Source organism: Pongo abelii, chromosome X (assembly GCF_028885655.2).
Source record: "Pongo abelii isolate AG06213 chromosome X, NHGRI_mPonAbe1-v2.0_pri, whole genome shotgun sequence".
Classification (NCBI taxonomy): domain Eukaryota; kingdom Metazoa; phylum Chordata; class Mammalia; order Primates; family Hominidae; genus Pongo; species Pongo abelii.
This window is the reverse complement of record NC_072008.2, coordinates 141,309,489-141,330,107: the sequence shown is the minus strand read 5'-3', so window position 1 is coordinate 141,330,107 and position 20,619 is coordinate 141,309,489. Positions and strand designations below refer to the sequence as shown.

Here is a 20,619-nt window from a genome sequence, read left to right as displayed (position 1 = left end):
CTCCCATATGGCCCAGAGCAAGTCCAGAAATGCTGTCTAAGAGCTGAGGCCTGGACTCGAGGACCCCAACGGCCTGCTTGTTGCTCTACTGCACTGGCTGAGCTGGTACTTAGGGTCTAATACAAAGTCCCCTTTACTTTTCTCTGTTCTTGTTTCAAATGGAAGGAGGCCTTCACCATAGCTGGGAGGATGCTGGGTCGTCCCTGAAGTCAGCACGCCTCAGAGCCCAAGGCCCATGGCTTACTCCCTGCATCTCGCTGGGAGTTATTCAGTGCCCAAGGGCTCTTTAGTCAGCAGGCGATAGGTCCTGCCAGGACTGGGTCCTTTCCTTCAAGGCAATGGGCTCCCTTCTGGCCTAGTGTGCATCTAGAAATGTCGCCCAGGAGCTAGGGCCTGGAAAAGGAGCCTTACAACTCTGCCCAGTGCCCTATTCTACTGTGATTCAGCTGGTATCAAAGATGCAACATAATGTCCCCTTTAATGTGTTAGTCCATTTTTATACTGCTATAAAGGACTACCTTTATTCACTCTCCTCTCCTTAAGCAGAAGTAAGGGGACGTTTTAATTGCTGTGAGTTGCACTACCAGGGGTTGGAGGAGGGATGGCACAAGGGCTCCGCTAGTCATGTCAGCTGCTGTCTCCCTAGGTCACATGCCACCTGAGTTCACTGGTTGTAAGCCCAGCCCAGCACTAGGAGTTCCTTAGAAACTGCGGTCCTTGTGTCCTAGAGTGCCTTTCAAGTTACATAGGACTCTAGAGCGCTTTTGCCCACAGTGGCGAGGCTTGAGAAGAAGCTCAAGTTTCAACTGATGGGAAGGGTGATTCTCCTGGCGAGGGCTGGTCCAAATGCACCCCCCCCACACACCTGTGTGTGGGCACTGGCTGCACCCTGCATGGATTTGTTTTCAGCTGTGATAGGGCAGCATTGAGTTCAAGGTAAAGTCCCCCACTTGCTGCACTTTCCCTCCCCAAAGTGCACAGACTCCACGCTGGTGGATGGAGGAGGGGTAGCACTGGTGGTTCCAGACTACCTCTCTTGCCCTGTGCAATGCCTCTTTCAGTGATATGAAGTTAAAACCAGGTGATGTGATTGCTCACCTAATTCTTGGTTCTTGTGGCAGTGTTTTTTGTGTGCAGATAGTTGTTAAAATCTGGTGTTCCAGTGAAGGGAGATGGGATGAGTGGTGTAGGTTTCTATTCTGTCATCTTCATCTATCCCCTGCCAAGGTGACTTTCCCTTCACCCAGTCAATGTGAATGTGTAGGAAACCTTCTTGTAACCCTTAAAGTTACAACTTAGGTTCCACATGGTATTATAATTAAATTGACCTCATCTGTTATGATAAGATGGCTCACAACACTGTGTACGCTACCATGTGTTGGGCAAGGGTTTTATTCCTCTGATTAAAGCAACAGTGGTGGAACAGTAACGGAAGTAGAAAAAAGTGGTGAATTGATTTGATTCTTCTCCGTTTGTCCAACTAGATATATGCTTCTCTGCAGGGCTGTGTGTTCCAGAAGGCTGATACCATGGACGACATCACCTTGGCTTCCTGGCTGTCTGGTTAGTGATTTGAGCAATGAGAGGCAGCAGCTAGAAATGAAAGAGTAGAAGAAGAGAGTGTCTCCTGACACTGTGTGCGCGGTCTCCACTCAGCCTCTGATTCCTGTGAGTCAGCTGCATCCAGATTCCCACCCCCTTCCCCGTCCTGAGAAGGTTACATTTGGCCGCCACTAAGATCTTCTGAGAAAAATCTCTTCAGACGAATTTTGGCCAAATCTCCTCTCCCTCTCCTACAGCCACGTTCCTCCTGAATTTCTTACTTATGAGTGTCACTTCTGGAAACAAAAGTCAAGTTCTCTAGGTGAACACTGAGCAGCCCCAACCTTCCAGTAAATTTGAAGTGTAGGAAGTTTCCCTCGTTTAAACTCAGTACAGCCTCCAATCCCTGGGAAGCATGCCTCTCTGGTCTCCAACCCACCCAGACTTCCAGTGTGAGTAGACACCTGCAGGTGGGTGAGTGGTCAGAGGTCACATGATTGTGATTGCCTTCTTTACCAGGCCTCCATTGTTAGGCAACTCCTTGCAAGATGGGAAATAGTTGGTACCAATTGTTTTGGGGCACTAGTCAAGTCGGAAAGTGAACAGAGTTCCACTTGAATGTGCTGCTGCTCTAATTTGGATAACTTTACTGTCTATGTATATATCCAAGTACTGCTTGGCACAGTTGAGTTTCTCTTTGGTACATAATTCTATGCTACTTGTTTTCTCACTCAGTATGATGGTGAGATTTATCCACACAAAACTCTGTACCCTAAATTCTGTCTCTTCTGTTGTGTGGCCATGGAGTGTAGGAGGTTGGCTGTTATCGGCCTCTGCTCTTGTGGGTTTGGCTCCTTCTTGCCCTACTTGCTGCCCTTTCAGCCTCCATTCCCCACCTATTCTCCACCTCACAGCCACTGTTTGATGCTGGACTGCAGGTAAATAGTCACCGACATAGCAGTGTCCAGGCAGCGTTCCTCCCAACAGTGCACCCAGGAGGCCCCTCTACCTGGCAGCCTCTAGCCCCTCCTCTCCATCCTACAGCCAGCTGCATCCTCTGAGGAGAGGCTGATGGCTCTTTTTTGGCAATGCTGCATCAGTGCAAGGACAGAGAAGGGGACAGGGACAAAGAGGACGGTGAAAAGGACATAGAGCAGTTTAACTTTGTACCACATAAAAAATCTGGAAGAGACCTGGCTAAGGGGAGAGAGTAACAGCCCCTTAGATGTAGGTGGGGGAGGGGACACAGGAAGGGGCCTTGGGGAATGCTGGACGGGTTGTGAGAACACAGGGTATTGGGGAGGAGAGGAAGAGGGGACAGAGGACTGCTTGCAGGCTTATTTTGCAGCTCACGTGAAAGGACAAGAGAAATGCTTGGAATTTGTGATGGCTTTAATGGTTCACCTTACGTAAATTTCATCTTACTCCTCACTTAGGCTTGCCCATGTTTGCCACGGCTCTGGCCTCTTTGCTCTCCCTGTCCCCTCTTCAGCTTTAACTCTCACTTGTCAGTGACCAATTGCCCACATAGTTCCCATTTCAGGTTTCTCAGAATGAGTATCTGACTTGCTCAGCACATTCCTTGGGGACAGAGCTTCTTCAATGGGAGCCATCTCATGTGTGTTGTTGTCCTATCAGGGGGCTTCACTTCAGTCAAATGAATTATCTTTGGCTGTGGCCTGAGCAGGTTTGTTTGACATGACACAAAAAAGTGACCAGAGCATTCTATACTTTCCTGGGGACAAAGGGCAGAGCGGTTGCCTCTGGAAGGCTCTGTGGATATGACATTGGCAGCATTAAAACATATCCCAAACCCCCAGGCCAACTGTTGGTCTGCTCTTAAACAATGTCTTTTCACTAGGACAAGCACTGGGCTTTAGAGGGGAACACCAGGGCAGTCTCTTCAAAATGGCTAGGGAGAAGAGTCTTTGGTCCTTGAATGCCAAGTACTACATCACTTTGACTTTGCAGTGTTTTTCAGATTGATGGTGGGAGAGATCTGGTGTGCAGCATGATCTCACCCTCTCCCCTGGGTCTAAGCACCCCTGCCCAGCGTGTTAGGATGAACAGAAGCCCCTTCCAGTGTAACCCAAGAACACCCTGTCAGCAAACACACATCCAACCTAAAGGAGTAAAATGACAGACTGTTTTAATGACTCAAGCATGGGAGGAGTTTATTGTTCTAATTATGTTTAATTTCTCAAAAATCTGGGTAGGCTTCAGCATGTAAGCCACATGACTTTTTGTCCAAGGCCATGTCCACCCTGGAGTTGCTTTATGACAGCATCCATATCCATCTTGACAGGTCGATGTCACTTCTGTGCCTGCCCAGTTGTCTGTTGATTAAAAAGATCAGCACATTTTCGGTGGGCTTCTTGCGTTTGAAAGATTTGTCTGACTTCTTGATGTTCAGTGCGGGCTCCCTGGGACTGCCTTTAGGGAGTTCTTTATCCATGACGTGTTGACTCCACCCAACCTCAGTAAAACAGCACGACTGAGGAAGCCTGAAAAAGATGATGTATTCTAGGTAACCAAGTGTACCCAGCATCCTCTTCCTCACTGGCACAAAACCACACACACACACACACACACACACACACACACTGCTACCAGCAGTGGTCACAGAAGGTTGCTTTGGGTCATCATCTGATTTGAAGCACCAACCATATTGTTTCTTCTATCTGTCTTACACATGGGGCTGTGCAGCAGCCTGATGGGACCCGGCACATTAAGGACACACTATTGCATCACTCTAATCATTACCTGACACACACAGGCTTGTTAGATTGTACTCAAAACACTACCTCATAGCTCAAGTGTCATTGTAATTCTTATATCCACACTAATTTTAACTCAGTTCTATGTTGCTCTTTTTCAGAGCTGCCTTCTTCTCACCTCTGAGTTTTCCCTGTACCTGGGATATGGGCTTCCTTCTGAACTCCATTATTCATGTTATGCAGAGTAATTTTCTTTGGTAAATCTATCCATAACAAAGTTCAGTACTTTACATTTGCATTTCTTCATTCTACAACTTACAGGCTGCTATAATTTGTTTCCTCATTCCAAATCTCTTTATGTGACTTTAGCTTCAAATAGGATTTGCCTCCTTTGAAAATCACTGGTGAAGCAGGTATGAATCTTACTCCAAACCCCTGTGTAAGAAATAACTGGACATTCTCAAGTACTACCTAGTTTCTGTTTCTAAGGTCCATCCTGCTGATTTTCCATCCTGGGAACGTAATCACAGTGGCTTAAAGATTGTACTCACCTCTGATGCCTGGCCCTGCCTCATCCCCAAAAACCCAGTTCTGCATTTCATTTGAATCCAGCACAGTGCCAAGGCTAGGGGTGGATGCCCACTGTGTTCTCTATTTTGACCTCCCAAGAGAGACTAAAAGACTTGCCCAAGTAACAGGGAGGTGAGATTGGAACTGAGAAAGCCTGTATCTGAAGCTCCTGCTTTTACCCACTGCTCTATAGTGTCTCTGTATCAATTTGAACAAATGACTCTCTGATAACCTCCCCCCACTACCAAACAGGGTTGGAGTTTATCAGGTAGGTTAGTTAGTTAATGGCGCAAAAGGATGCTCTACGATCTTGGTATATCAGGATATTTTACCTGTGAGACCACTCAGGTTTCTTCTGAAGAAAGATCTGGACCAGAGGGTAAACAGTAACAGCTTGGCACTCCCTCTCTTTCCTTGAGTCCCAGGGCCTGATTGGCTCAGCACCAAGTGAAGTCATAATTACTATGGTGACTCACAATTGTCCTCAGAACCTAGTGCCAACAGTCTGCAAGATTCAAACACTGGCCACCATCCCTGGCTTCCTTCTGGTTCAAGCCTGAATAAGGTGAGTGGAAGTTGCTGGGAGAGGAGGTGGGTATATCCTGTGGCTGGGTGCCATCTGCGTGTCTCCTTCCTAGACAGAACCCTCAACTACCGTGGCCTCAGAGCTTGTTCCTGGCTCGTATAAAATCCATTAAAATTTCTCCTTTGTGTAAATAAACAGCACCCATTGCATCTTGCCTTGTCCCCTGGGTAGTGATGAGCAAGTTTGTCCGCTATGTTCCAATCCAGTAGTTAGTTCCAGGTCGAACTTTCTACTTGCTTCTCAATCTTGCATCCATCTTTGGTCATGACTCTGCAAGTACTCCTTCTATAATACACAATTCATGTAAATGGAGTGTTTAGTTGCAGAAATTGAACACTGCAATTAAACATTGCTGTGTCTCCCACACTTATCTAAACCCTCCCAAAGCTCAGTGCAGTGGAGCCCCTCCCAAAGCTCAATGCAGTGCAGCTTCACACCTTTATTCTGTGGACCTGGGATGCAGGTGGGCTTTTAATGCTTTGGAAAATCTTGTGCTAAAACTGGACCAGTTCCTTGAGACATACTCATATGTCTCAAGCCATATTCCCTTCCAAGTCTCTGATATGGAATAACTACATTGTTGCCATTAAAGTGTGACCCATGTGGGTATTGTCTAGATGCTGGACATGGATTTTCCAGGCTGTCAGAGGGATAACGGTGAGGACAGCGCTTTGTGTTTTTTGTAGTGTGGTTCTCATGAGGAACTAAAATGACTATTATGAGATGTGGCTTGCCTCCACACTGGCTGCCCACTCAGTCTTATGTAAGAACTGAGGAAATTGACGTTAGTATAAAGTGACCCAGGTCGCACACTCCCTTTCTTGAGTGGCAGGGAAGAAAGGCTCACTCCTCCAGGTTTTCTCCTAGCCCCCGTAGAACCATATAAAGACCCTGAGGCCATGTTCAGTGTTCTAAACAATTTGGAGAGGGAAGAGAACAACATATTGATGTATTTTATTAACAAAGAAAGTGGAAAACTGTCTTTCTTTTAAGGAATTGACATCCTAGAAATCCAAGTCAGTCACCTAGGAAATAGACCAGGAGAGGCTGATTGAGAGAAGTTAAATGCATAAAAACTTTGCATACTAGGTCAGGCACAGTGGCTCTCACCTATAATCCCAGCACTTTGGAAGGCTGAGGGGAGTGGATCCCTTGAGCCCAGGAGTTCAAGACCTCCAGTTGGCCTTGGGTCATATCCAGCATGCTCCAACTGTAAGACAAAAAGCCCCTAAGGCAGAGAGTCATGGTGATTGCCATAAGCAGCCCTGTAGATGCAAAGATGAGATGTAGCTCTGCAGGGCCAGAGTCTAAATACATAAGTCAGTGTCAGAATCTTTTTGGCACTGTCTGTTCCTTAAATAGGTCAGTACTCACCGTTTGTGAAAATTTTCATTGAACTGGAGCTACGTTTCCTTTCTATAGATAGCATGTTTTAATTTTTTTTTAAAGTGACCCAGGTCACACACTCCCTTTCTTGAGTGGCAGGGAAGGAAGGCTCAGTCCTCCAGGTTTTCTCCTGGCCACATAGAACCGTGTAAAGACCCTGAGGCCATATTCATTGTCCTAAATAATTTGGAGAGGGAAGATAACTTATTGGTGTATTTTATTAACAAAGAAAGTGGAAAACTATCTTTCTCTTAAGGAACTGACATCCTAGAAATCCAAGGCAATCACCTAGGAAACAGGTCAGGAGAGGCTGATTGATAGAAGTTAAATGCGTAAAAACTTTGCATACTAGGTGAGGCACAGTGGCTCTCGCCTATAATCCCAGCACTTTGGAAGGCTGAGGAGGGTGGAGCGCTTGAGCCCAGGAGTTCAAGACCAGCCTGGGCAACATAAGGAGACCCCCATCTCTACAATAAAAATAAATGAATACATAAATAAATTAAAAATTTGCACAGTCTTCCAATAAATAGGGAATATCATAGATTTAAGCTATCCTATTTACATCGGTTGCAAACGTTATGAAACACCTAGAAAAATAATGAAGATAAAAATAAGGAAAACACACATGCCACTTTTTATGAGCCTTCAGTTTGAATAGTCACATAATATTTTAAAATACTACATTTTTCTTAAGAGGAAGATCAATTTTTGCAATGGCATCAATTCGCTTCTAAATAAATCAGTATATCTAGTACAATCCTAATCATCATTTCCAGCAGAATTTTGAGTGTGTGGGTAACTGCAAGATCAGATGAAATTATATTCCAAAAAAATGTGAAAGATTATGCAAGAGGGGTAGCTTGTCATTCTGGACTCAAAACTTACTCTGTAGTATTGGTGAATGAGACAAGAATTGATAGACATGTCCATGGACCAACGAAGAGATTCTAGAAATGTACTCATGCATATGTGGAACTCAAAGAAATTTAAAAATCACAAGTTGCCACAAAGCTGACTTTTATGATCGTGTGTGTGTGTGTGTGTGTGTGTGTGCGTGCACATGCACGCATGTGTGTTAGGGAGGAGAAGTGCAGGGAGGCTTCCGGGGCTACTTGATGCTTCTCCTTCAGGTAATTCTAGATTCCATCAACTTTCACAGATCTCTTTTCTGTGCTGTCTTCCTGAAGCCATCTGTGGAGTCAAGCAGTCATGGCTCAGGGACACTCTGAAGTAGGTCCCAGCACATCTGCACGGAACATCAGAAGGAAGGTGGATGAATACTTAAGACCCAGCCTGGCCTCTAAATCCGTGCTGAGCGTTTTACTCAGTAGACAGCTTGGGAATCATAGAAATGATGCGGATCTGACAGAGTGGCTGTGGACACTGACGCAAGCCATACCAGGGTGGACCTGGCCTTTGCCAACACGCCACACAATCAACCCACCTCTGCTCCCTGGGGAGCATGGAAAATCCAAGAAAATGGTGTGGATCAATAAATCCTTCCCCTGATGCAACCATTACAAGTGGAAGCTGTGTTCTCACTGCTTTTGGCTGGACATGGTCTTTGATCACCTGGTTTCTTGACTTCTGACCCGTCTCTGTGTAACCCGAGGCCACAGCAGATGAACTTTACCTACTCCCCCCCGAGAAGGTGTTTACTAACGTTGTAGAGTCTGGGGATGTTGGAGACACGAGGGGCCCTGTTTAGAGAAGCTGGAAGGGCAGCTGAGTGGACACGTGGAGAGGCCCTGCAACCCTAAATTTCTAGGGGGAGGGGCCTATAAGGAGCCCACTTAGAGGTCTTGATTTGCCTCCCTTGAAGTTTGGGGGAGAGCATGGGTAGAAATTGAAATCAAATAAATTTAAAATGAGAGTGGCTTGCAGAGTGGGGAGGGAATTCTCGCAAGAGATATACTTCTTCAATTGAGAAAAAAAGAAAGGGAGCTAAAGAGGTAACCAGAAATGCCCAGGAAATAAAGAATGGTCTTTCAAGTGTTGGTGCAAAATAACTTTGAGCCTACAATTCTACTTCTAGCCAGACATTCAAGTTCGAGGATAAATTAGCATACAAGGTGTTCAAGTGTGGATTCCCTGGAAATAGACCCTGAGGCACACTTGTGAGTAGAAAACACTTACTTGGCAGGGAGTCCCAGATAGCACAGGTAAGGGTGTGGGGAGGTGAGACATACAAGGGATGCAGCCAATTTAAGTGGGAGGAATAAGCTAGCAGGTTTCCACTGTGGGCGATTGGAGCTAATTCCCAGGGGGACCCTATGGGAGACTTTGTAGAACACTCACCTCACATTCATCCCAGGTGCAGAATGAGATGGCTTGGGGGTATTTAGCCACCAAATACCCAACCATTCTTGTTAAAGTACTTCCCCCATGGGAGATATAAATCCCTGTCACCTTCAGTTGGCCTTGGGTCATATCCAGCATGCTCTAAGGGTGAGACAAAAAGCCCCCAACGCAGAGCGTCATGGCGATTGCCATAAGCAGCCCTACAGATGGAAAGGTGAGACCTAGCTCTGTAGGGCCAGTGTCTAGATATATAAGTCAGTGTCAGAATCTTTTTGGCACTGTCTGTTCCTTAAATAGTTCAATACTCACCGTTTGTGAAAATTTTCATTGAACTGGAGCTACATTTCCTGTCTATAGACAGCATGTTTTAAGTGTTTTGCCAATTATCAATTTTAATTGGAAACTGATTGCAGGACCTCTGTCCCAGAGAATTGTGAGATACATGTTTAGCCATCGAAGGAGCATTATAGACATCAAAATCTTCCCCTTGGGGAAAAGAAAGCAGGATTTTTGTAGTGTGTCCTGCCTGCAGATGTGCCATGCCGGGTGTTAGGCACAGATCTCTGCCTGGGATTTCATGGAGATCTTGGGCTGCATTTGTCAGAAACTCTATTCTTGCCATTCAGCCTAGTGGAATCCAAGCTGCAGCGTCTCACCTCTTACTGAGGGGTTCCTCAGCACGTGGAATTCCAAGAGCCTCCTCCTCTCCAGGTCTCCCATAGCAGCTGGAAATTTATTCATGTCCCTATCATTACTTTCTCTATGGAACGGGATGAGTTGCTGGTTAGGTTGCCCCCACCCACCTATGCCTATCCAGGCCCACGCTCAGTACACTGTCCCCATAGTGGGTGCCCCTATCCCCAGGGATTCTTGGAAATGCTGTTCTGGGTGGTGACTCCATTTCAGCACTGACATAGCCACTGGCAGCAACAGATGGCCTTCTCAAGCTTGTGTTGGGAGTCTAGTAATGAATCCTTTTTGTCGCAGTTCAGATGGGACTCGCAATGCCCAGCTCCACTGGTGTTGCTTTTCACCTTTCTTCTGTCTCCAGTCTTACGAGTCATTGATTATTGAAGAAATGCCAAGAAGCTGCAACAACTTCCAGCTGCCCTCTCTGAGCACAGTGTTAGGTGACTGGGGTCTCCTGTTCAGTTGAAGGGCTCCAGTTGAATGTCTTCTGGATTAGCTTTAAAAGAGTCGAATTAGACCAGGCATAGTCCCCATTAACAGCAATGCAAGCTATGGCAGCTTGGAAAGAGGCTATACTTAAGCGGGATCCAATTCGCAGAGAGAAAACCAAGAGGGAGATTCAGAGCATGACCAGGGCAGTGTCAGTCAAAGCAAATTTGAGAAGGGAAAGGATCTTTGGAGTCTCACTGCCCATCCTTTATGTCAAATACCCCTTTTCACCACATTACATTATTCAATTATATTTCTGAAACTGTTTCATGGAATACTAGATCTATGAGATGTTGATAACTGTCCTGTAAACAATGTACTCTCTTGGCCAGTATGTTTGGGCAACTGTTCTGTGCTATATCTCCCAATGGGTGCTATACGAAGTCCATCAGTGTTGAAGACTCCAAGAAGCCCTCGTGCACTCCTTTATCACTCCTCCTACTCTTCCCCTTACTCTGTCTATTCATCTTCCTCTCCTCCTTCCCCAGCCTCTCTTCCTCTCCCTCCTCTTTTGTCTCTTCTTCTTCCTCAGGAGGCTATCTGGATACAGAGAGAGCTTAAATAAGATGACTGCACAAGAAGGATGGACCTGCCTCTTGACTCTCTCATTTCCCTTGACCTTTGGATGTTGGCCATTGTCTGCCCTACACCTGTGGTGGATATAATTGATTCTGCCTGGCCCTAGGCATACACTGGCGTCTGAGGCTGGTGTCTGCCGTTGCTGTTGTGGCTTGCAATTAGGAGAGTTGCACGCTTTGGGTCTTCCTCTTTTCTGTCCCTGGCCTCATTTTGTTGATCTGTTCTCTCAACTCTTCTGTGGAGTCTCTTTCTGGACCTGCAGCTATAACTCATCTATGCTACAAACGACTCATGGGGGACCCCAGGGCACCATGTCAGAACCTTGCTTTCCTAAGTGCCAGGATGTCATTTCTGAGCTCCTGTTGCCTCCTCCTGTTGGAGTGGAGTGCTGAGAGCAGGTCTCCTTCCCAGGATGTGGGGCCAGGTGCTTTTCTGCTCTGGGTTTCCCCTGTCTTGAATCTCAGTTCACGTTTCCTGTTCCAATATGCTTCCCTTTCTTTGCAAGCCTCTCAATACTTCACCATTTCCTTCCAGTGTCACTGCGTACAGTTATGCATACAGATGTGTGTGTGTGTTGCATACAGGGGTGTGTGTGTGTGTGTGTGTGTGTGTGTGTGTGTGTCTGTGTGTGTCTGGGTAGAAACTTCTGTAAGAGCCCAGTGGTTGAGTTGAGACGGTTATGGGAGCTACAGACACCAGGTGCTCTGGGGCTGGCCAGGGGCTTGGGTGGGGAAGTGCAGTGATGGGAGTGGGGCTGGGGTCAAGCAGGTGTAAAACCCTGCGAAGCCCCTCTTGGTGAGTCTGTCAGGGGAAGAGGACAGGCATCCAGTGGGAAGGAGTGGGACAGGAGTAAGGGCAGCATCTACAGTGCTGAGCTTTCCAGGAAGAAAGAAGCAAATTCTCTAAGCATGCAAAATATTTCAAAATTTAAAAGTTGAAGGGTAAGTTAAAAATAAAAATAAAAGTCAGGGATTAGGCCAACGTCAAAACATTGCACTGAGGTTCATAAGTTCTCCTGGGGGTGTATAGAAGAACATTTCTAAGATTGCTTGAATGGGTACTGGGTTAGACAAATAAGTTAATGGATGTGTGATGGTAGAAGCCAGATTTCTCACTCTTGGTGAGGAAAGTTAGTGAAGCAAATGGGACAGCTACAATGACTCATGTGATAAGGGATTAGAGTTGGAGAGATTGGTATGAATTCATGCTTATGTTAATATAGATAAAGAAGGGTAGATGTAGAAACATTTATAGGTATGTGTGTACACAAGATGTATTAGTGTCCTATTGCTGCTGTAACAAATTTCCACAAGTGTAGCGGCTTTAAACAAACAAAAATTTACCTTAGAGTCTGGAGTTCAGAGGTCTAACATCAGGTTGCTGGTTAGGGCTATGCTCTTTCTGGAGACTTTAGGGCAGAGTTCAATTCCTTGCTTTTTTCAGCTTCTAGGATCGGCCTGGCTTCCTTGTTTCATTATTCCTTGCTGGCATCACTCCAACTTCTTTCCATAGTAGTATCTCCTACTATGCACTCTGATCCCTCTGCCTCCCTCTTAAAAGTCTCTGTGGTTCATGTATTTGGGGATTAAAGAAGGAAGAGAAGGGACTGTGAAAGACAGTCACACAGAAGCTATACTGGGACCGTGCTTGGACAGGGTTGTATGAGAGGCAAAGTCTCTGCAAGACACCTTCCAGAGACAGCAGCGTGGGGCCACCACCCAGAAGGGGATGAGGGTAAGGGGATTTCTGAGAAAGAGGAGGAAACCAGAGAGGGGGCTTACATGAGTAGGTGATGTCATCAGCAGCAAGGTGGGGAGTTCTCTGGGTCACAGAGCTTTGAAGGGCAGCAGTGGTTGGGGGGTCTTTTATAGCTATTGTGTTTGTCTTTTCTATGGTTAGTGGATATTGGGAGCAGTTTTGTGAGAGATGGAAAATAGGTACGTTCTAAAGGACTTAAAACTACGTTTTCAGATAAAGAGACTGAATATATGAGAATGTGAGTTTGGCACCAGTGGGCTTTGAGGCAATAGTCCTAGCCTGCTGTGAAGAAGTAAACTACATGGGGATCATTTTAGGCCGATAGACAGGGTGCATTTCTGGCTCATTTATAGAACATGATGCTTGTGATTATATGAGGCCCACTCCCATAATCTGGGATAATCTCCTCGTGTCACGATCTTTAACTTAATCATATTTGAAACGTTCTTTTTTCGTGTAAGGTAACATATTCACAGGTTATGGGGATTGTGAAGTAGACATCACTGGGGGATCACTACTTACCTACCACACATGAGTCAGCTGGCACACGCATGATTTCTTGCTCTGTCAGCTGAGAGAGCCAAGAGGCAATGACACCCAAGTAGTAATGAGCACACCTAGAGCCCAAACCTTGGTTTCTAATGTCATCCAACAATAAAAGGAACCAGGGCTCTTTGGCTAAATGACTGATTCCAAGGCTGAGCCTGGGATGGTACAATATGAGCCTGGAGAATCTTGTAATACCAGTAAGCACACACACAAACACACACACAATGATGGGAGTATGGCAAAGAGACACAGGAGCCTGCTGAAAGTGCTCCCAATGGCTAAAGCTGGAGCAAGCTGAGCAACAGAACAGATACAGTGCTTTTGGATTATAACTTAAAATACAAAATAAATATTCTTGGGTCTATACTGATATAAATAAATAGGGTGAAGAGACAAATCTCCTTTGCAGAATAATTCCAATTTTTCGCAGATATTTTACCCGAGATGAGGTAGAAAAGAACTCTCCCCTCCTTCAGCATATGCCGTGCATAGTAACCTCCTTCCAAAGAGTAGAATATGGAAAGGCAGAAAAACATACCTTTACTGCTGAGAAACCTGAGACACACGACCTCAGCCAGGTGACCAAGGTTGAACTTAACTGTCATGTCGTGTGGATTGTATGCTCTCTTGACAGGGGGTGATGAGAATGACACTTACTTTCTTGGTCTTCCTCTCGAAAACCTGTAACCCCAGTGTCATCATGAGAAAATCACCTGGCAAATCCCGGTTGAAAGACATTCTACAAAATACCTGGCCAGTAGTCATCAAAGCTGTCAAGAGTCATCAGAAACAAGGGAAGTCTGAGAAACTATCACAACCAAGAGCACCCTAAGACGGCATGATTATGAAATATAATGTAGCATCCTGTATGTGAGGCTGAAACAGAAAAAGGACATTTGATTAAAATGGAGGAAATCTGAATAAAGTGAGGGCTTTGGGTCATAATAGTGTATTAGGATCGGTTCACTAACCGTAAGAAATGCTAATGACACTTTAGTGCAAGATGCATAGGGGAAACTGGGTGAGGGATATGAGGGACCTCTCTGTACTATCTTCACAACTTTTACATAAATATAAATCTCTTTTAAGGTAAAATGTCTAGATAAAACAAGCAACAACAAGAAGGCCACTGCCAAATCTAGTCTGAAGACAACAAAACCAGAACATTGCCCAAGTCACAAAAGGCGCCAAACACCTGCCATCCTGGCTGATGCGAGTACTACTTCTGTGCCAACAATAGCTTTTTTCAAATCTTCGTTCCTCTAGGATAAGCTTTACAAATATACCCAGTCACAAAATTACCCCCCACTTCCTGACAGCATCCAATCCAGAGCCAAACCCTGCTTCAGGAAACCTTCCTCTAAGTCACCTAGCTGAAGCCCAGATCTTATTTCTTTCTAACACTCTCTTCCTGAGAGTCTCCATGGTTCCCTCATGCCTTGCAGTCTCCTTTTGTTCTTTGAGTAATGAACTCAACTTGTTCATCAAGCAATAAACTGTACTCAGAAAGTTGAGCTTGTTTAACTACTGGTGTATTCCTGGTGGTCTTTGACTGCAGAGTGGTGACAAGGTTAAGAAAGTGCCTCTAGCTTCTTGAAAAACCATTTTACCTCCCTGGAGACATCTTTACCTTTCAAAGTTTCCCCATACTCATGTGGCCTGTTCAACCCTAGTTTTGGACCTTTCCCCCGGCTGCCTTTATTCCTTTGGCATCAACCTTGCTCTCATCTTTAACTTTGCGTTTTTGAAAAACTCTCTTCAAAAATTGTCCAGCATCTGATCCAACCACACATGTTCTGCTCCACTAAATGGCTCTCTGCTGTCCTTGGCTGTACATGCTCACAGGAACCTAGGAGGATTTCCTATGCATGGGCAGTCTCCACTGGGAAAACAGTTGACCAAGCCAGTGGTTGGAGAAGGCATAGCGGTGTTGACTCACCACTGTGGGCATGTAATTACATGGCTGTATTTCCACCTGCCTGCCATCTTCCTGGATCATTTACCTTCAGGCCACACTGGGCAATTACTTATAAAATATGAACACCTTAAATGTCTATCAGGAGGTGCCTGTCTGAATAGATTTTGGTGAATCCATTCAGTGGATTACCTTGTAGCCATTAAAAAACATGTGGTGGATTTCTGTATGGTAATGCATAAAGATGGCCACACACATCATTACAAGAAGAAAGCAAGCAAGTTGGAAGTGCATACACTGCACACCCTGTGACCCCAGTTCTACAAACAATGGTAAGCTTTTTTAGTGTTTAAATATTTGGATGGATACATAATAAATAACATGCGGCCACAATGGAGTGTAACTGGAGAGAGAGACAATGTGATTTTTCCTCTGGGGGCTGTACATTTGATTGGTTTTCTATGAGCACTGAAATGCTTCCTGTCACATTACATATAATCGATGCATAGAATCCAGGGTAAAATTATATGGAACAACAGAAAATATGACCAGCTAAGTGTTAGAGGGGGCCTTTGATCTTTTTCCTCATAACTGGTATAAACAAAAATTGTTAAAATCCCACCCACCAAGTGAGATATCTATCTGTATTCCCACTTTGAACTTTCCATTTGTAAGGGGGTTATCCATCAAGATGCTTGCCCTGTTTGCTTTCCCCAAGTAAACATATATCCAGACTGTGTTCGACAATGGATCCATGGCCGTGTGAGGTAGCAATTTTGTACTCAGATCCTTGTCATTGCCTTGCCACATTCACCCACCTGTCCCCCTTGCCAGGGTGTTATCAGTTGGGATCAACTCACATGTCTATCATCAGGGGCCTGTCTGAATGAACTCTGGTGAATCCGTTCTGTGGATGACACAATATTCATTGAAAGCAATGTGATGGATTTTTGTGTGCTAATGTGCAATGAAGCCCATGTACATTCTAAAATGAAAAAAGCAAGTTTACAGGACAATGTATGTAATATGAAATTATTTTTGAAATGCCAGAGAAAACTTCTATAGCAAAATATCTGAAAGGAATCACGGAAATATCGTGACTGCCTCTAGACTTTAGAACTGGACAAGAGAGAAGTTATGCTTTTCACTCGGTGTCCTGTATTTTGATATTTTTCAGTGAGCATTTAAACATGTTTTGTCCCCACAAATATATTCTGTAAATGTATATTTTCAGCATGAAGCAATATGGTAAAACAGAAAATGTAGCAAATTTAATGTGAAAGGGGGCCTTTTATGTTCCTCCATAACATGTACAGCTAGAAAGTGTTAAAATCTCACGCTGTGAGGTGTTTGTTTCACTCAAGTACAGAGGATTCAGAAAGTGATTTTTAAAAGCAGATTGTGATCATAGAGAAACAAATCTGTGAGGTTTTCCAACTGGGACGTGTTAATGACACAAGGCAAATGAGGAATCTTTAGCCAATATGGAAGTAAACACAGCACAGAACTCTCTTCAAAGGAAGCATAAACACACACATGCATACACAGGGCAAGCTTCAAACTAACACAGACACAGACCTTTAACTGGTGCTCAACGTCTGTCCCCTTTATCCCTAGAGAACAAAATGGAAGCAGCGCTGTCTTCTAGGACCTCGCCTCAGAATCCACACAGCTTCACTTGTGCTGTACTCTGTTAAAGCTGGCTCAACCTGTCAAGATTCAAGGACAGGGGGCATAGACCCCCGTCTTGATGATAGGTATAGGAGCTTCCTACTGCTGTGTAACAAATGACCACAAATTTAGTGGCTTAAAACAGCACAAATTTATTTTAGTACAGTCCTGGAAGACAGAAGTCTAAAATCAAGGTGCCAGCTGAGCCGAGTTCCTTCTGGAGGCTTTTCTGGACAAACTATTTCCTCGCCTTTTTCAGCTTCCAGAGGACACCTGCGTTGCTTGGCTCAGGGTCCCTTCCCGGCATCACTCCAAACTTTAGCTCCTGTCCGCATATGTCCTAGTACTCACTCTGACCCTCCTGCCTCCCTCTTGCAAGGTCTCTTGTAATTACATTGGATTGACCTGGATAATACTGCATAATGTCCCTAACTGAAGCCCCTTGACATGATCACATATGCACACTTCCTTTTGTGATGGAAGGTACCATATTAATCTGTTCTGGGGAACAGGTCTTGGACATCTTGAAGGGCATTTTTTCTGCCTGCCATAGATTGTTAGGACATCATTTACAGCCATCTTTAGCACAACCACAACAAAGAAAGTAACAAAGACCTGGAGACTTGTCAAGGCGCTTCAGTTGGTAAACATTTGGGAGATTTCTCATTGCTAATTATGTCATCTCTCATAATGAAGGGGAAGAATTGTAGCAAGAACCACAGATGTCCTTCACCCTTCTTTCCTGCCTTGGTGTGTTGGAGGGCTCTTTAGCATGCGGGAAATTGCCCTGAGAGTAACATCTTAGGAGGAGGAACTTCACCCTGCCCAGGATAGACCGAAGAGGGTCAGCAGGTGGAGCAGTGGAGGTCTTGCCTCTCATACTGCAGACTAGGATGAGAGGCCTCCTGTCTTTCACTGCCTGCCTTTCATACTCTCTCCTTCTTAGTGAGGGAATCTAGTTGGGAAGAGATGTCTGAAGAAGAATTTTTGTAAAATGTAATGCTGATAAGACTCAAGAGACCACTCTCAGACCTGATGATACCATCTGACTCTTTTTAAAAGGCCTCACATTTTAGTTCTTGAAGTCATCTTCAATAATTTATACATTCCTATTCTTGTGTTCAGTATTAGAGATGCCAATTGAAAATAATTGTCTAAAATATATCGATATGTTTGTAACATTTTAATACTCAAGATCCTTAACAATGTGAAACCAACCCTTGCTAGACCTCCAAGAAGTCCTGTCTGAACATGCAAACTGTAAACAACTGGATGGGAGAAAGGAACCCACCAACATCCCCAAACCCAACTGTTAACAACCAAGAAGTGGGGGCTGAGTGAGCTTAATATAAATGCAAAAGAGAGCCAGAGGGATGAGCTCTGGATGCATTCTACTTCACATCTGTTACAGAGGACTGGAGGACAAGAAGTAGAGGGCTGGCCCGGGTTTAAGGGTGAGCTTTGTTTATATATGGCAGTTTTCAGCCCATATCACCGGGCTAGAAATGAGAAAGTGTTGCAAGAAGAAAGCCCGTGCAGTTTCCTGGAGGTGCCCATGACTGTTTCTGCTCGGGACAGCCTGTGTGCTGCAGGGGCAAGTGGACAAAGTGTAATGTCTCTCCTCCCTTACCTGATGCTGAGCCACCTGGGGGCTGATTCTCCTGTGTATTCCTTACTTTCCTGGATTTTAGCCTAGACAACATACTTGGCATACTATGAAACCATCCCTGCTGACTCCGGGGCGGGGGGTGGGGGGAAGGGGGGAGGTCAAGTTTGCAAAAACTTTAGAGGGACCCCTACAGGTTCTCTCTATGTTCAGGAGGGAAGACAAGTAAGGGATTCTGGAGGAGACTGTTGTCAGCCTGATTTAGAGAGGCTTGGTCTTTCCTAGGTTTTCAATTTAACCTCCCTTTTCTATTGCTACCTTCATACCTAGGCAACTGTTAAGCACTACTCCGTAACAGAGAACTTCTCTATAGCAAAATCGCTCTATGACAAAAGTTTACAAATTGCTCTATAACAGCAAATTCTTAAGAAGGAATGGAGAGTACAAAAATGCAGGCATTCAGAATGGGGAGCAAGGCCATCTACTCTGTGTCCTGATGAAATGAAAGCAACTGTGAGTCCCTAGACTGCATGCTACAAGTGCACTCTAAAAATCAAATCCTTATTTTCTTATGGTCTTTAGGATATAAGCCTTCAAGAACATCTAAATAAACTTCAAAGGAGAAATGGAAATAATCCCAAATATTATTATTATTATTATTATTAATTTTTTTATTATTATGCTTTAAGTTTTAGGGTACATGTGCACAATGTGCAGGTTAGTTACATATGTATACATGTGCCATGCTGGTGTGCTGCACCCATTAACTCATCATTTAGCATTAGGTGTATCTCCTAAAGCTATCCCTCCCCCTCCCCCCACCAGAACCCCAATTATTAATCAAAGTGCAATATAACAAAAAATTGACTGGTACATGTCCACATTGTCCAGTTCTTGAGGCAAGGAGGAAATGAAATAGAAACTGAAAAAAGAAACGTGCAAAATCAGAAGTAAGAACATTGTCTATAACTTATGGAATGTGACCAAAGCTAGACTTAAAGTACAAGTCACAGCCTTAAATGCATTTATCATTTCAAACAACATAGAAGGAAAGTGCAATAGGCTGATATTTTTGGAAAGCTCACTGTGAATAGTGCCTGCACACCAATATTTCATCTTCCTGGTATGTATGTGTTGGCCAGTGTTTACTGTCCCTCGTAGTGCTTATGAGTTGCCATTATTTCTTCGAAATAGTCTGTACTTCAAAGGTGGACTGTGTTGAAGGCTCAAAGGATGCACAAACAGAACACTGTGGTTGTACCGAAGAAAGTGATCCTGGCACGTGCTGGGGGCAGGGGTCAAGAGAGATACTTTTCGCCACCGTTCAGGGAAGCATCTCCAAGAAGCATCTCCAACCTCAATTGCTCAGACAATGTGGTAATGAGACTGAAATAGGAAGAGCATATGCCTGTCCACTTGATTAAAATATTGCATAGATAAAGATCAGTCGGGCACCTCATGCTTCCTGCTGTATGGTCCTGAGTTCTGAAAGGAATGCCACTGCTTACATACTCCTTACCCCTATGATGTGGTTGGCATGGGACAAAGACATTTTTATCGAAATGATGAAGCAAGATCTGCCTAGGCAGCAAAATATGCAATGTAGGGCAGTGGCAAGGGTAGGTGAACATTTAATAGCAAAATGCAAAGCTATTCTCTTAAATGAGGTCGATGAAAGCTCTACTTCCAAGACAGCCTACTGCAAGCAAAGGCCTTTATGAGTAACTGTTCATTTCTGTAGGACCTGTTTCCCTCAAGATATTCTTAGAGAACTCTCAAAAGTGTGCAGCTTGATGCGTCATACGGTCTGCTCTCTTTATGAAGCTTTTAGAGCAACGCCTACATTTGTATGGTTTCTCCCATGTATAGATTCTTTTTTTTTTTTTCTTTTTTCCTTTTATTATTATTATTATTATTATTATTATTATTATACTTTAGGTTTTATGGTACATGTGCGCAATGTGCAGGTAAGTTACATATGTATACATGTGCCGTGCTGGTGCGCTGCACCCACCAACTCGTCATCTAGCATTAGGTATATCTCTCAGTGCTATCCCTCCCCCCTCCCCCCACCCCACAACAGTCCCCGAAGTGTGATATTCCCCTTCCTGTGTCCATGTGTTCTCATTGTTCAATTCCCACCTATGAGTGAGAATATGCGGTGTTTGGTTTTTTGTTCTTGTGATAGTTTACTGAGAATGATGATTTCCAATTTCATCCATGTCCCTACAAAGGACATGAACTCATCATTTTTTATGGC

At 44.5% G+C, this 20,619-nt stretch overlaps 1 protein-coding gene and 1 long non-coding RNA gene across 2 annotated transcripts; one reads left to right on the top strand and one right to left on the bottom strand.

Moving 5' to 3' along the window:
* Positions 1–3,675: 3,675 nt before the first annotated feature.
* ETDA (embryonic testis differentiation homolog A) lies at positions 3,676–5,592 on the bottom strand. The gene is made up of 2 exons (XM_054545120.1): positions 5,162–5,592; positions 3,676–4,046 (listed from the first exon to the last, which is right to left on the bottom strand). The coding sequence occupies exons 1-2, from the start codon at positions 5,284–5,286 to the stop codon at positions 3,818–3,820; spliced, it is 354 nt and encodes a 117-aa protein (XP_054401095.1). The 5' UTR covers positions 5,287–5,592; the 3' UTR covers positions 3,676–3,817.
* On the top strand, positions 3,920–8,318 carry LOC129053070 (uncharacterized). The gene is made up of 2 exons (XR_008518191.1): positions 3,920–5,394; positions 7,961–8,318. It is a non-coding gene; the product is annotated as an uncharacterized LOC129053070 (long non-coding RNA).
* The last annotated feature ends 12,301 nt before the right edge of the window (positions 8,319–20,619 follow it).